We start from the raw sequence: 14,673 nt of genomic DNA, 5'->3' as shown, positions 1-14,673 counted from the left end.
ACTCGATGTACTGTATATTCTAGTTCTGTGATCTGCTGCAGTTGAAAATATCAAGTAAACAACAAACAATTAGTGCCCAAGACAGCAGCTATTTCCTGTTTCTACATTACATTTCCTCCCCTAAACTTGTAAACTGGGCTGTTTGTCACCGTGTTAATGTTACTACAGATAATTTTACTTACTGCAGCTTTAATGTTAATTTGCAGAGCTGCAAACAACAAATCTGAAATCGCTGACACTGTTTTGGTTTGGTACAGTGTCAATATTCTTAAAGATCTTTCAATCTTTTTAAAATTAAAATATAAAAGACTGATAAAGGATTAAAGAATAATAAAGTGTTTACTTACTATTATATAGTTAAATTGTAGATGTCATTTATAATTCATGGGTTTTGGGTGATGTTTGAAAAATGAAAATAAAAAATGTTTCACAATGTATTTACAAAGACAAAAATCCAAGAAGTTCAAAATTAAATGTGTGTGTGTCGTGCAATGAGGCAACAATCCCCAACAGAAGGCAGAAATCACTAATCAATAGAAAACCAGTTTGTAAGGTTTTGCCATGTCCCTCTTGGTCTCCAGACCTGCTCTGAAGAAGGTAGTGTCTTAAATTTGATAGATTTCTAACAATATAACTTATAAGTGTAGAGGACTGGGCTGAGTGGAACAGGGGATGTGAAAAAGGATGTGAAAGAGGCTGGAGACAGATTTCAAATAATCAAATGTTGAACATGCGAAAATATTAGAGAATATTTATATCACATTTAGAAAGCAAGCTGCAAACTCACTGTTCATATTTTAGCAAACATTAGACCTATTTGACTCACAGTTTGACTTTTCTATGATTCTGAAGGAACATCCGTAAAATCTAACACACTGAATGTCTTGTTGCTGTAAATTACATTTCTTTGTCTTCGTCATTTTGTCCTACTTCATTATGATCCATGGGATAAACAAAGCAAAAGAATGATGACCACCACCACCCCCCACCCCCAACAAAAAAACACAAACAGGAAAATCAGTAATAAAGGTTTAATAAGTGCCAAACTATAACTAACAATCATCTATTATGATTTTCGAACAGGAACAACAGGGAGATTTGATGCATTTCTATGAAACATAGTTTTGTTGGGTTAAACCGAAACTTTGTCTGATTTAATAATAGCATAAAAACATCCACATCTTTAAAATGTACTGAGATGGAAAAGTGCTTTACACTTCACCTCAAGGTGGCACCATTTAACTTCACTGCATTGTACTGAATGATTCAGGCAGTGTTATAACAGATATATGAAAATATAAATCTATAGACATATAAAATCATTTATTTTGTGAATCATCAACTGTACAAACTTCTATTAGAGATATGCTGTACAACTGGGCATGACATTTTCAGAAAGAGGAAGCACTAAAGGACTAAAGGACTGAATCCAAGTCTTTATGCGAAAGTGCGACATTTTCTCTCCTTGGTCATCTTTTCAGAGTTTGGCATTAAGTCCAATAACAGCCTCACAGAATTCGTTTGTGTGAATCCCAACAAAGTCTGCACAGATGATATTGACGGATGTTTTCTGGAGGCCGGGACGCTGCTTTGTGACCCAGTCCATCAGCACAGTGTAGGCCCCGAGCGTCATGCTCTTCATGGACTGTGTGAGATGGCAGAGGACGTACCTGGTGTCTTCAGTGAGGTTTAGACCAGCCATAAAGAAACCATCTGATGGATATCATGACATGACCATAAGATGATAAAATGATTAGAATACACAGTGTTGGTGAAGTCAATGCCAAAGCAGCACACAGACAAGATCAGATCAGAAATACTGAAGAAAAAAAAAATACAAAACAGGAACTGCACTCTTGTGCATTAAAATGGCAAAAGTTTCAGGTTAATTAGAGCCATGGATCTCAAAGCGGGGTCTGTAAAGCACAGGCAAGTGGATCCGCGATTCTGAAATTTTGTTATCGTCATAGAAATCACAACCCACCATTATCAAAGTTATATTTATTATCAAGATGTTATAGTTATTATTTGGTTCAACGGTCACTTGAATCGGATTGGTTTAATCCAAGCCTCAGTAACTCCTTAAGCTTTAAATAATGCCAACTTCAAACTAATGACAATTTTAATAACAATGTGTTTTGTGAGTGGAATGTTCAGAATCTCTATGGATCCAGTAAATAACCAAAATATAATTGTACACATTTAACTAGTTGGATTATTTTTGTAAAATGAAATACAGAGGAGTAGTTTAGCTTCAGTTTAGAAATCCTTTAATGCTGCAGCTTTATTTTGCAAGGCATCTGGTATTTCCAGTTTATAATTTGCATCTGAAAGCAAACTTCCTGGCATCCTGACACTAAACACTAACACATAGTACCACATAGGCCTACGACTTTGACATAATTAAAATAGAATTATGTCTAGTTCAAACACACATACACACAACATTTAATTACAGAGTATTTCTCGATATGGCCTTCAGGTTTCCTGTTAGTCCAAATCTGAACATTACAACTTGTATGTAAATTAAGCTCAATGATGTGTTTCATTATTATTCGTTATTCATCAAGATAAGCAGTGTTTTTGGTTTTGAAAGATCACTTTGACCATAAAATGTAATTTAGGACCACATTCTGCAGTGGTTATCAGTGGTTATCTGCCATTATGTATAAAAAATAAAAACAAATACATTTCAAAACACACATATCAGGAAAACTGTCTATAAAATATATAAAACTACATTTTCCAAAAAAGTAACAGTATAAAAGGATGTGTGTGTAAAGTGTGTATGTTTTACAAAACAGAGTTAATCATTAGAGAACATAATTTTTAAAATCACCATGTTGAGTAATTTATTATTCAATATTTTATAAATGTGCAAAAAAAGAAATTCGAGTTAGCATGCTAAAGGATTCTTCAGTTTGTCCCTTTGTGAGAAACCCTAAAGGTTTTATGTCAAACCCTACACAGAAGCTCCCCTTTAGGAAGCTAAGAACACTTGTTTTTGCTTCTCAAAATAATTTTTGGGTGGCTTTTTGGGTTCTTTAATTCATTTTTATGTAAAATAAACATGAAATAATATCTTACCTGGTCTTCCTGTCTCCTTCTTATGCTCCAGATATGAAATGACCAGGTTTGGGTCTGACTCATTGGCCCACCAGTAATCCCACGCTGGCCAAAGTTCCTCGTGCTCAGACCCAGCCGGATCAGCGTAGGAGAGAATTACCCGATAACCGCGATTCCAACATGTGCTCAGAGAAGGAGATTCCTGAGACGCAACACACAGCTAAGTGAGGAGGTCAATAAATTGACACATTTTGACACTTTACTTATAGAAAATACAGCTGGATCTCTATGGATCCACTAAATAACCAAAATATCATTGTACACATTTAACTAGTTGGATTATTTTTGTAAAATGAATCTGTACAGAGGAGATTTTCAGAATTATTTTGTCATTTGAGTTGTTTAGTTTCAGTTTACAGAACTTTGAATGCTGCAGCATTTTATAAGGCATCTGGTATTTCACGTTTATAATTTGCATCTGAAAGCAATGGAATAAAATCTTCCCTGGTCTTCCTGTCTCCTTCTTATGCTGAAGGAGTGAAGAGGTCAATAAATTGACACATTTTAGTACTTTACTTATAGAAAATACAGCTGCTTACTGATCTGGGGCAGAGTTTCTTGCCAAAGAGTTGCATCAGAAAGTCAATGAGGTTGTTGTGCTGCGCAGGGCTCATATCATCAAAAGCAGACAGAGCAATGATCACGACTTCTTTAGCGTGATTGTCTAACCAGTGCGCAACATCACTGAGTGCCTCCTGCAAAAAACATTATTTATCATGGAGTTAGGTGTAAAGCACTTGAGGGTATGCTGTAACAGGAAAATAATCAACTATGAGCTGGTATGAAGTGTTTTATTCCACCCATACCACAGAAATCGAAAAGTAAATTTCATAAATAAATTTAAAAGTTATTAATGAAACACATACTTTTCATTCATTAATAGTTACCTTTAATGTTGTGGAATGTCAACTAAACAAGTTAGTTCCTGTTATCTCCTAGGTTATAGCAGCTACACTATATGGCCAAAAGTATGTGGACACCTGACCATCACACCCATATGTGCTTGTTGAACATTTCATTCCGGATTTATTCCCCTTTACTGTTATAATAAGCTCCACTCTTCTGGGAAGCTTTCCACTAGATTTTGGAGCGTGGCTGTGAGCATTTGTGTTCATTCAGCTACAAGAGCATTAGTGAGGTCAGGCACTGATGTTGGTGAGGAGGTCTGGGGTGCAGTCAGTGTTCCAGTTCATCCTAAAGGTGTTCAGTGGGGTTGAGGTCAGGACTCTGTGCAGGACACTCGAGTTCTTCCACTCCAACCTTCACACACCATGTCTTCATGGAGCTCAGGAGCACTGTCATGCTGGAACAGGTTTGGGCTTCTTAGTTCCAGTGAAGGGAAAGTGTAATTTTACAGCATACAAAGACATTCTATACAATTGTGTGCTTTTAACTTTGTGGCAACAGTTTGGGGAAGAACCACATGTGGGTGTGAAGGTCAGGTGTCCACATACTTTTGGCCATATATATTGTATAAGCAGTCAATTCCTCACTAGCCCCTCTTTTTTCTTTTCTTTAAGCTGATACAAAAATGCAGCTTGTTATGTTACCTCAAAGCACAAACTCCTCTGTCCTGAAGACTTCCCATGTCTGAAAACTTTGAAACCAGTACAGCTTTACCTCTGATTGTTCACTCAGTGAAAGCACTGACACTGGAGACTCCTTCCAACATGCTAAATAAGCATCTCATAGCAAATTCATATTTAAACATTTTTTACTTGTTTATTATTAGTCTTAGATTAGGTAGAATGTCTGCCATATTGTGACTGAGCTGTTACTACATAAATGATAACATATTAGAATGAGCGTATTGATATAAACCTGTGATTTGCCTTTCAGTCGTAACTCCTCTCAGGGCTGCTGTTACAGAAAATGAATCAACACCTTCTGACTAATCAGATTTGAGATTTCAACAGCGCTGTGGTATAATGGGTCATGCCATCTGACTGGATAACGGTGACATTCACCTTCACAGTAAGTAGAGTGTATATTCCATGTGCAAAGTACAACATCCAGCTTGAATCTTTCTTCTTGGTGGCGATCCTTAGGTCGAGAAATCGAATTCCTGAGTCCAGCTGACTGGAAATCGACAGCTCCTGAAAAGAAAAAAGAAAAGTGAAGAAAAGTCGTGTGTTTTATTTTCCTTGTTGCTGGGGTGGTACCATCAAGGTTACATCTTTTGTACATTTAGTATGTACACTATATGGCCAAAAGTATGTGGACACCTGACCTTCACACCCACATGTGGTTCTTCCCCAAAGTGTTGCCACAAAGTTAAAAGCACACAGTTGTATAGAATGTGTTTGTATGCTGTAGCTTTACACTTTCCCTTCACTGGAACTAAGAAACCCAAACCTGTTCCAGCATGACAATGCCCCTGTGCACAAAGCGAGCTCCATGAAGACATGGTGTGTGAAGGTTGGAGTGGAAGAACTCGAGTGTCCTGCACAGAGCCCTGACCTCAACCCCACTGAACACCTTTAGGATGAACTGGAACACCGACTGAACCCCAGACCTCCTCACCAACATCAGAGCCTGATCTCACTAATGCTCTTGTAGCTGAATCTTGTAGCACAAATCCCCACAGCCACGCTCCAAAATCTAGTGGAAAGCTTCCCAGAAGAGTGGAGCTTATTATAACAGCAAAGGGGAATAAATCTGGTATGAGATGTTCAACAAGTACATGTCAGTGATGGTGTGATGGTCAGGTGTCCGCAACCTTTTGCCAGATAGTGTGTTGTTTACCCGGGAAGCTGCATGTTGTGTATGATTAATTAGGTTTTATGGTCAAACTTTGTCCTTAAGGTCCAATTATGTATTTTTTTTTAATTTCCAGCTGAAAGTTACACACTAAAGGTGTAAAGGATGTACACTTGATGGTACCACAGTAGCAACAATTAAGCAAAAACAGTTTGGGTACAGTTTGGTCCCATATTCTCTGAGAATGCATGCATTTTACCTGAGTGGTGGCCCACCTCTTTATGCACGGCCGGATGACACAGGGTACGATGTGGTCCAGCGCGGTCAGTATCCTGGGCTCTGAATGCAGGACTGGACTGGACTGGTCCAGACAGTATGTCATGGTATCATGACTACCTGAAAGAAAACAGGTTCAAGGTTAAGGTTAAAACCATTCTCAATAAATAAACAGGATGGATGACAGGTCATGATGGATCATGGTGATGGGTCCTATACCAGGTATCGCGAGATCCCACAGAGGAACATCAAGGAGCTGAGCAGGAAGCCGAGACATCCAGTCTGCACATCTGGAACCCAGCTGAGACCTCCACACATCAGCCATGCTTTCATTCAACCTCGAAAATCATAACCTTCATACTCAAAATGGAGGCTGCTGTATGTTTTGTTGTTGAGGCAATGCTGCTTAAAAAACTTTCCGACCCCAAAGTAGAACAAAACGCGCAGATAGAGCGTTTTGGGGAAGCTGCGCGCGCGCGTCTCTCTCTCTCTCTCTGTGTGTGTGTGTGTGTGTGTGTGTGTGTGTGTGTTAGTTACCCGGATGAAGAAAGCTCAACAACAGCGCAGTCACATGAATCTCTACTTCCTCAAACACGCACTGCTGTAGTAGGAAGCTGAGGTGTGCGCGCGACTGTATTTTGGATCCCGCATGCTCCCGCAATCATTTTCCCACGCATTTCCTGCCTGTGATATTCCCCAAAGGGAATTTAGATGATTTTATTCCCCCCAATCTGCAACTACATTTAAACTAAAGCAACCTTGATAATGATCATGATAAAATCGTTATTAAAGATGAATGAATGCGGTGAACCCCCGCACCACTGAAAAACCCGCAACTTGTATTTTATTGGGTTCTGATGCAACATCTCTAGTATGAAGGAGCATTCAAATATGTCAGGTTTTGAGTTTGCTTCATGTTGTTAGCAGGATTGTAGAAAGGGTCAGAAAGAGACTGTGTGTCTATGTGTGTGTGTGTGTGTGTGTGTGTTGATTGGGTCCCTGCTCCTAGTGACATCACAAATACAAAATATTACACATAATATAATATAATGAGTGAACTGAGACTTGCAAGATTGAATATTCTTGCTTTTTTAATTAAAAGTATTTCACAAATCTACAAACAGTGACTGATGCATGTGTTCATCTGATATTTATGTATTTCACCAGATAATCAGAAACAATTAATCTTGCACATCAACAATAAATTAATTAAAAAGAAAAGGAGGAGGCATGCTGATGCTGCAGATAGCGCTGCAGTCTCTGAGCTCCAGGGTCCCTGCTTCGATCCTGAGCTCGGGTTCCTCTCTGTGCATTTTCTCCCCGTGTCCATGATCTCCTCTGGGTTCTCCGGTTTTCTCCCACCTCCTAAAAACAGGCTTGTAGGTGGACTTGCGAAACAGGCCCTAATCCTGAACGAGTGTCTGAATGTGTGTGAGTGCACTGGTGTCCCATCCACGGGGTATTCCCACCTCGTGCCCTGTGCTCGCAGGATATCACCACTATCCTGACCCAGAAAAAACAGCTTACTGAAGATGTATGAGTGAAAAACACTGCGGCTAAATGTAAAATAGCAGAACATTATTGTATTCCATTACTGCAGCGTCTAAACATTTTGGATCTTGGATTTAAACATCTATGATGTCAGATACACACGATGATAATAAACACTTTAATTACTTTGTAAAAAAGATTTTTTTGAAATGAGTTATCAGGATTTTTTATCAACAAAACTGTAAACATGTTAATTATCATTACATTCACTAATTATTATTATTATTATTATTATTATTATTATTATTATTATTATTACTCACAAATATATCTCAAGCATTTTTGCCAACTGATTCACTCATGAAGGCTTTAATTCCCTTTTAAAGTACTAACTGATATGTGATGTCATTGGATATTATGTTCTAGATGGACAAAAAAGCTGCTTAATTCAGTCTCTTGAATTCAGATCATTATTAGAACAATATGTAGATCATTATTAGAACAATATGTCAGTGTTGAACAGTTAAGCGAACATAATTAGTACAGTCCTCATGTAATTCACTAAATCCAGAGATGCTCTGGAGTTTCAGCCGGAGAAGGAATATGGAGGAATTCCCTTTACTCCTAAACCAGTGACCTGGAGAAAACAAAGCATATACTGAACATATTAAAAAAAATACATAAATCTACATCACTAACCATGCGCTGTTCCACCTTTAAACTGTACGTCACACACTGGAATACACACTGGCTTTATTTCAAGGCAAGGTTTTAAAAAAGCAGGATAATACAGCAAGGACTAAAGAAGCATAAGACATATGCATTATTATGGAGAATGTGGAATGAAACTGGAATTTTGAAAAATACTTCATCAAGTATCAGAAATAAAACACTTGAATATGCAACTATATCAAATTAAGATTTATTTGTACATTTTTTTATTTTATTTTTATTTATTTGTACATTATTTACACCAGCGCACTTTAAATAAAATCATAGCTTTATATTAATGCACTCAGTGTAATACTTACTTACTTAATAACTTACACAGGGTAAGAACGACAGACACTCCACACTTATAATTATTGGTATGGTGACTTTTTCTGTGATGAGACGTTTATTTATCCTTTATGAAAGGCATCTCCAGTTTTGGCACTTTGTAACCATCTTTGTAAAAGTTTTCCACCACAAGACAGTGTTCCACTACATTAAATGTAACTATAAATGGATAAAAAGTACCATGTTTGTGGTGTTCATTAATAACTAAAAACTGTAATCATTGGCAAACTGCTGTGGTATAAGGGAAGTAAAATTCATCAGGGTCGTTGATTATTTTCCTATACTTGTCAGTCGGTGCTCACTGGGCAATGTGGCATGATTATAAAAATCAAAAATAATTATTTTTTATTTATTATTTTACTTTAAACTGAAAAATGGCCTGGACCACCAAGTTATGCCACAAGAGGATAATCCATACCTTAAAAATGCAGCCAGCTTGGGGCTGTTTGGCGAGTGATTCCTCGTCCATGCCTTTATAAGCGGAGGTGACGAATAGATCAGTGTAGTCTTTCCCTCCGAAACAGCATGAGGTGATTTTAGCGACAGGCAGCTTCACTGTCTGCAGCCTGGTCCCTAAGACGAGGAACATTTTTGAGAAGACCTCAAAAGTGCAATAGTAGCTTAATAGAAAAGATTAATAGATATATATATGCACACACACACACACACACACACACACACACATACTCATATACCCACATTTATGACTTGGATATGTATATGTATATGTATATATATATATATATATATATACACACACACACACACACACATATGGGAAAGTATATATATATATATATATATATATATATATATATATATATATATATATATATATATATATATATATATATATATGTGTGTATGTTTAAGTATAATGTATATTTGAGTTTTAGATTTTTATACTGTTTTTATGTACTTTTGCTTTGTTGTTTTTTAGGTTGTTGTGTTGATGTCCTTGTTTATACTGTATGGTGAAGCCAAAGACAAATTTCCACTTTGTGGACAATAAAAGTAACTAACTAACTAACTTCCTGAGGTATACACACCTGTCTGAGGGTCGATGCGCACCACTCTTCCTCCACTGTAGCAGGCCAGCCATATTTTACCTTCTGCGTCAATGCACATGCCATCAGGAATGCCTTCGTCTTTCTCAAGCCTGTACACCATTCTGCGATTAGCTTAGGACAAAAACACACACACACTTAAACACGTACAAGCCGAGATTCAGTTTGAATGTTTTACAAATTTTGTCTGAATTTCTGAAAAAGTCAGCATAAGATGGAATCTGAGTTTCCTTTAACTGCTGATGTAAAAATCCTGAAAAAAAACAAACATAATTAGAAAAAAATATATGTAAAGATTTATTTAGTCTATGGCTCCATCTTGAGCAACATAAAATATCTAGTAGAAAATGTGCAATAAAATGTTGATCTTAAGAAAATCTTGAAAATGATTTTGTCCTTTTTTAAAGTAATTGTTAATATATATATATATATATTCTATTTTTCTGTTCTATTTTTGATATATGTAGCTACTCTTTTTTTCCTTTTATCCTACATTTATTAAAGTGGTAGAGTTTGGAGCAGTACTGTAATTTTGTTCAAGATAATGACAATAAACTCTAGAAACTAAAAATTAATTTTGAATTCTGTGTACCATATGCAGTGCCTTTTGGCCAGTTGTATGATTATGAATTTAAATAATCTATTCCTATCACATTTTATCACTATTACATTAATATTTGCCCCTCAGCAAATATTAAAACCTTTTTACTGATATTTATGGATTTTCCATTCAGGTTTTAAATGCACATTTCCATTTAAGTGTGAAAATAAAAAAAATATCATACAAAATATTTTCATAAAATACTAAGCACAATTTCTTTTCATATGTGCCAGCCCTTCTAGATAACTCACCTAATCCTCCAGTGTGTATATCATAATCAAAGGCTTCCACCATGTACGTCAGACTGTCTATATAGTAGAAGAAGCGATGATCCGGAGACCAGTCCAACCCGTTGGAGAGGTCCACTTGATCGAAGTGTTTGACGACAGAGTGATCAGGGTGCAGACTGTACAGCGAGCCCTGTTTCCTCTCCAGCTCAGCCGGACGCACCTCAATCGCCATGGTGCCTGAGAAACAGGAAACGGCACAGAGGAGTGCACACTTACTTTAGTGCGGGATTGAACAAACAGCACAGTGGAGTACACTTTACATTAAGTGTGTGATAGCGATTAGCATGGTGTGTTCGCAACGTAATTTGGAGTGCAGTAAGGGGTGACATGTACTTGTGTTAAGAGGGTAGCATAATAGTTTGTTGTATGATCTGAAATGTGACCTGGTGCACTTATTCGAGTATGTGAAAAGGGTAAGGTACTTAAACGTTCTTTTAACAGAACCCTCACACATCCAGTCATTCTCAGGTATATATACTATACTGGGTCACAAATCACACAAAAAGGCCAAGGCAGATTTTCATTTTACAACACCTGCTTCCAGAAATTTGCATGGCTCTCTAGTACACGCAGAAACAAACTGTATGTAGGCCTATTTTTGCATATTTAATGACATCTCTTTGGCAAAAGTTGTGTATACGTAATTATTAATTAATATATTTGAAAATTTTCAATCTGGGCGCATCGTGCTTAGGTTTCTGTCAGTGTGGAGTTTCAAATGTTTCAAATTTCAAATTCCTCTGGGTTCTCTGGTATCCTCCCAGCTCCCAAAAACATGGATTGGTGACATTAAGTTGCACCTAGGTGTGAATGCGTGTGTGAAAGTGTGTGTGCACGGTCCACGGTCCTATACAGGGTGAATTCCCACGTCGTCATCAGTGTTCCTGGGATAGGCTTCAGATCTACCATGACCCTGACCAGGTGTTTACTAAAGATGTATGAATGAAGATGAAATATATTATCAAAAAAGTTCCTTTGCATTCACTAAGAGCGATTCAGCCTACAGTTTGAATACCACTGGTGTAAAGCACAAAGTAAGCACAGTATTAACACAGAAGCTGTAAGCAGATGACACAGGGAGTATGCATTTGCTGCATAGTAATGTACGGAAAGCAAGTTCCTGAACCAATTCATCTTTAGAAACTCTGAGTCCCTCACACACCTGCGAAAAACCTGCCGGCCGGATCCACCTTCCCATCATTAAAGCGGGTGTTGCTCTTTCCCGTGTCCACGTTAGCGATGGTCGTGATGGCACGCTTCTCCCAGTCTACAGCAGCGAAGCGCGTTCCCTCTCCGATCACGTACCCTCCTGACCTGCGTGGAACCACGCAGCCCACATACGTCTCTGTGGCAATAATAAAGATAAAATGAACAATTACTATGCAATGCAATGCCATTTTACAGATTATAAGATGCCCTTCAACCTTCACCCTTACATATGATATTAATCAGATAGGAGGTTCATGAGCAGTTATGTAAAAGTTGGAATTCAGATCATTCATTAAAAAGTACAACAATATTAGTAGTCAATATTTTTCATTTCATACATGTACAAATAATGTGGGAAATTAGGCAGAAATGATAAAAACAATAGTTTCAGCCACTGTCTCAGAACAAAAGTTCAGAAACCTCCCTTCTGGTCCGGAATGTTTCTCTGTATTTGGATTGGCCACTTGTCAGTCATTATATTGACACGCCCCCAATGCCCCTTCACCTCCTCAGAAATCATTATGTGGTGAAATGTTTATAGAGTTGTAACTTGACTTTCAAGCAACGTCCGAGTGCGCCTGAAAGTGAAGTCATGACAGTCCGTGCTAATGGTAACTCTAGTTAGCATGCTAAATCTAGTTGAACCACCATAAGTTTTGGGGCGGAGCTTTGTGTACATGGGTGGAAATCGGGGTTGGCTCAATGAGTAAAAAAAAAAAATAATAATAATAACTCAAATCATATTTAACAACTCCTCTGGTTTAATCATTGGAGACCTTTCAGATTTTACCCAATGCAAATTTAAGATGTTGTTCAAAATTTCAACTGTTTCACTGTTAAGTCAATAATAATTATTGATGTTTAAGTTTTCAATCTAGCAGCAAGCACTGTTTTGAACAATTTTTGTTGCTTACTAGTGATGTATCTTTTGCGAACAAGTTGATTCTTTGATCCGACTCGCATTTCTGAAGGGACGATATTTTGGGAAATGAGGACCAGACAGTGAAAAGTCACCAGTGTTGGAGCTGTTTGGCACAGAGCCAGTTTTAGTGAGAGTTACATGTGTGTTTGACTCGTCTCTGTATGACTGAGGCAGCATGAGGGTACATTATAATTATATGTCGCAAATTATGAAAGAAAATTGATTAAGTGAACACGAATTTCTTCAGTTTCTACTTTAACGGACGTCAAGCACAGACACAGGAGCACAATAACATTGATGCAGGAACAGTTGCTGTATTGGATTAGTTAATGCAAATATGCAGCAGATTTTTATATTTATTTAAATAGGCAAGATTATTAAAAAAAAAAACAACTGGCAAGGGTGGACTCTTATTGGTGAACTGAATCGAATGATCTGATTCACTAATCAGTATTGCTTACTCCAGATCTCTGTATCTCTGATGTAGTAATGTTTTTAAGTCAAAGTGCAGGTGATATCTGATTGGCTCACCTGTGTGCATACTCTCTATCTGATTGGTCAGTGAGCTCCACCGGCTGATCTTCGGGCCATAGATGTCGACATACAACAGAGTGGCATCTTTCTCCTCCCAGACTGGACCTTCTCCGATCTCATTCTGCTCCTTCACCACACACTCGACTTTGACAGTCCCCATAGCCTCTGAAAATGAGTGAAAGTGATTGAATAGGGTTGACAGGAAAGTAGTGTAAAATTCAGTAAACAACTGCAAAACACATTTGGCTGATGCTTTGATGATACACTATACAACTGAGCTGAAGATTAAGGGTCTTGATCATGGTCCAAACCGTGGCAGTTTGGCAGTGCTGGGATTTGAACACACGATCAGTGCATGATAGTTGAGTGAGTTGTGATGGTTCAGTCATTAAGGCTTCGAGTTGCGTATCAGAAGGTTGTGTGTTCAAATCCCAGTACTTCAATGTTCGGGTCCTTAAGCAAAACCCTTAACCTTTAGCTCAGCTGTATCCTTCACCAACTGTAAGTCATATATCAAGTAAGATATTACAGTACCTTACAGTAAATATGTTTTAGTGTTGTTTACTATAAATTGTACAGTACTTTTGTCAGCACATTACTATAAAATCAGCAGGTAAAATAAAGGTCCAAAACAACTGAGAGAGAGAGAGAGAGAGAGAGAGAGAAAGGAGGTAAGGAAGGAAGACAGTGAAAGTTAGACAGAAGAGCTTGCTTTTGTTTTGCATGGATCATTTCCTAACACTGACAGTTGGACACATGACAGAATGAACAGCTCTGACGATGAACTCTGGTCACGTGACTGCAGGCTTTGGCCAACGCAAGCGTCGAGAAAGTTGTCTTCGACTGATATTTATGCGCGAGCTTAGTTTTTTGCATTACCTTGCAAGTGAAAAGGCTGCTCCTTGTCGTCCAGTCGATGTCTCTCTGTCTGTCTGTCTGTCTGTCTGTCTCTCTGTCTGTCTGTTTGCTCACTCTGCGTTTGTTTGCATGAGTGCTGTAAAGTTCCTCGAGCGCTTGGACTCGTGACGAGGCGGTGACACGAGCGCCATCTATCTGCAGCTCAGGATAATAAAGCACTGAGAGAGAAGCTGTTTGAACCTGACCACGAAGATCTTATAACCTGGGGTTAAATTAGTACCGGGTAGTTAGGAGCTTTTCTTCAGGATGCATGGTGGCTTAGTGGTTAGTGGTTAGCATGTTGCCTCACACCTCCAGGGTTGAGGGTTCGAATCCCTTCGCCCTGTGTGCACGGAGTTTGCATGTTCTCCCAGTGCTTCAGGGGTTTCCTCTGGGTGCTCCAGTTTCCTCCCCCAGTCCAAAGACATGCATCGTAGGCTGATTGGCATTTCCAGATTGTCTGTGTGTGATTGTGCCCTTTGATGGACTGGCAGCCCGTCC

General features: G+C 38.2%; 2 protein-coding genes across 2 annotated transcripts; both read right to left on the bottom strand.

Moving 5' to 3' along the window:
* Nucleotides 1–1,017: 1,017 nt before the first annotated feature.
* Nucleotides 1,018–6,605, bottom strand: zgc:112023 (PI-PLC X domain-containing protein 1). Its single transcript, XM_026933163.3, has 6 exons — nt 6,322–6,605; nt 6,086–6,222; nt 5,094–5,222; nt 3,666–3,821; nt 3,088–3,268; nt 1,018–1,713 (listed from the first exon to the last, which is right to left on the bottom strand). Exons 1-6 carry the CDS (start codon nt 6,425–6,427, stop codon nt 1,478–1,480), a joined length of 945 nt encoding a protein of 314 aa, XP_026788964.1. The 5' UTR covers nt 6,428–6,605; the 3' UTR covers nt 1,018–1,477.
* A 570-nt stretch (nt 6,606–7,175) lies between these two features.
* Nucleotides 7,176–14,319, bottom strand: rgn (regucalcin). Its single transcript, XM_026933124.3, has 7 exons — nt 14,155–14,319; nt 13,273–13,440; nt 11,773–11,955; nt 10,572–10,787; nt 9,702–9,833; nt 9,071–9,225; nt 7,176–8,230 (listed from the first exon to the last, which is right to left on the bottom strand). The coding sequence occupies exons 2-7, from the start codon at nt 13,433–13,435 to the stop codon at nt 8,180–8,182; spliced, it is 900 nt and encodes a 299-aa protein (XP_026788925.2). The 5' UTR covers nt 13,436–13,440; nt 14,155–14,319; the 3' UTR covers nt 7,176–8,179.
* Nucleotides 14,320–14,673: the final 354 nt, after the last annotated feature.

This window comes from Pangasianodon hypophthalmus, chromosome 2, assembly GCF_027358585.1.
Source record: "Pangasianodon hypophthalmus isolate fPanHyp1 chromosome 2, fPanHyp1.pri, whole genome shotgun sequence".
Lineage (NCBI taxonomy): Eukaryota > Metazoa > Chordata > Actinopteri > Siluriformes > Pangasiidae > Pangasianodon > Pangasianodon hypophthalmus.
The sequence above is the reverse complement of the archived record's forward strand: the minus strand, read 5'-3'. Positions and strand labels throughout refer to the sequence as shown.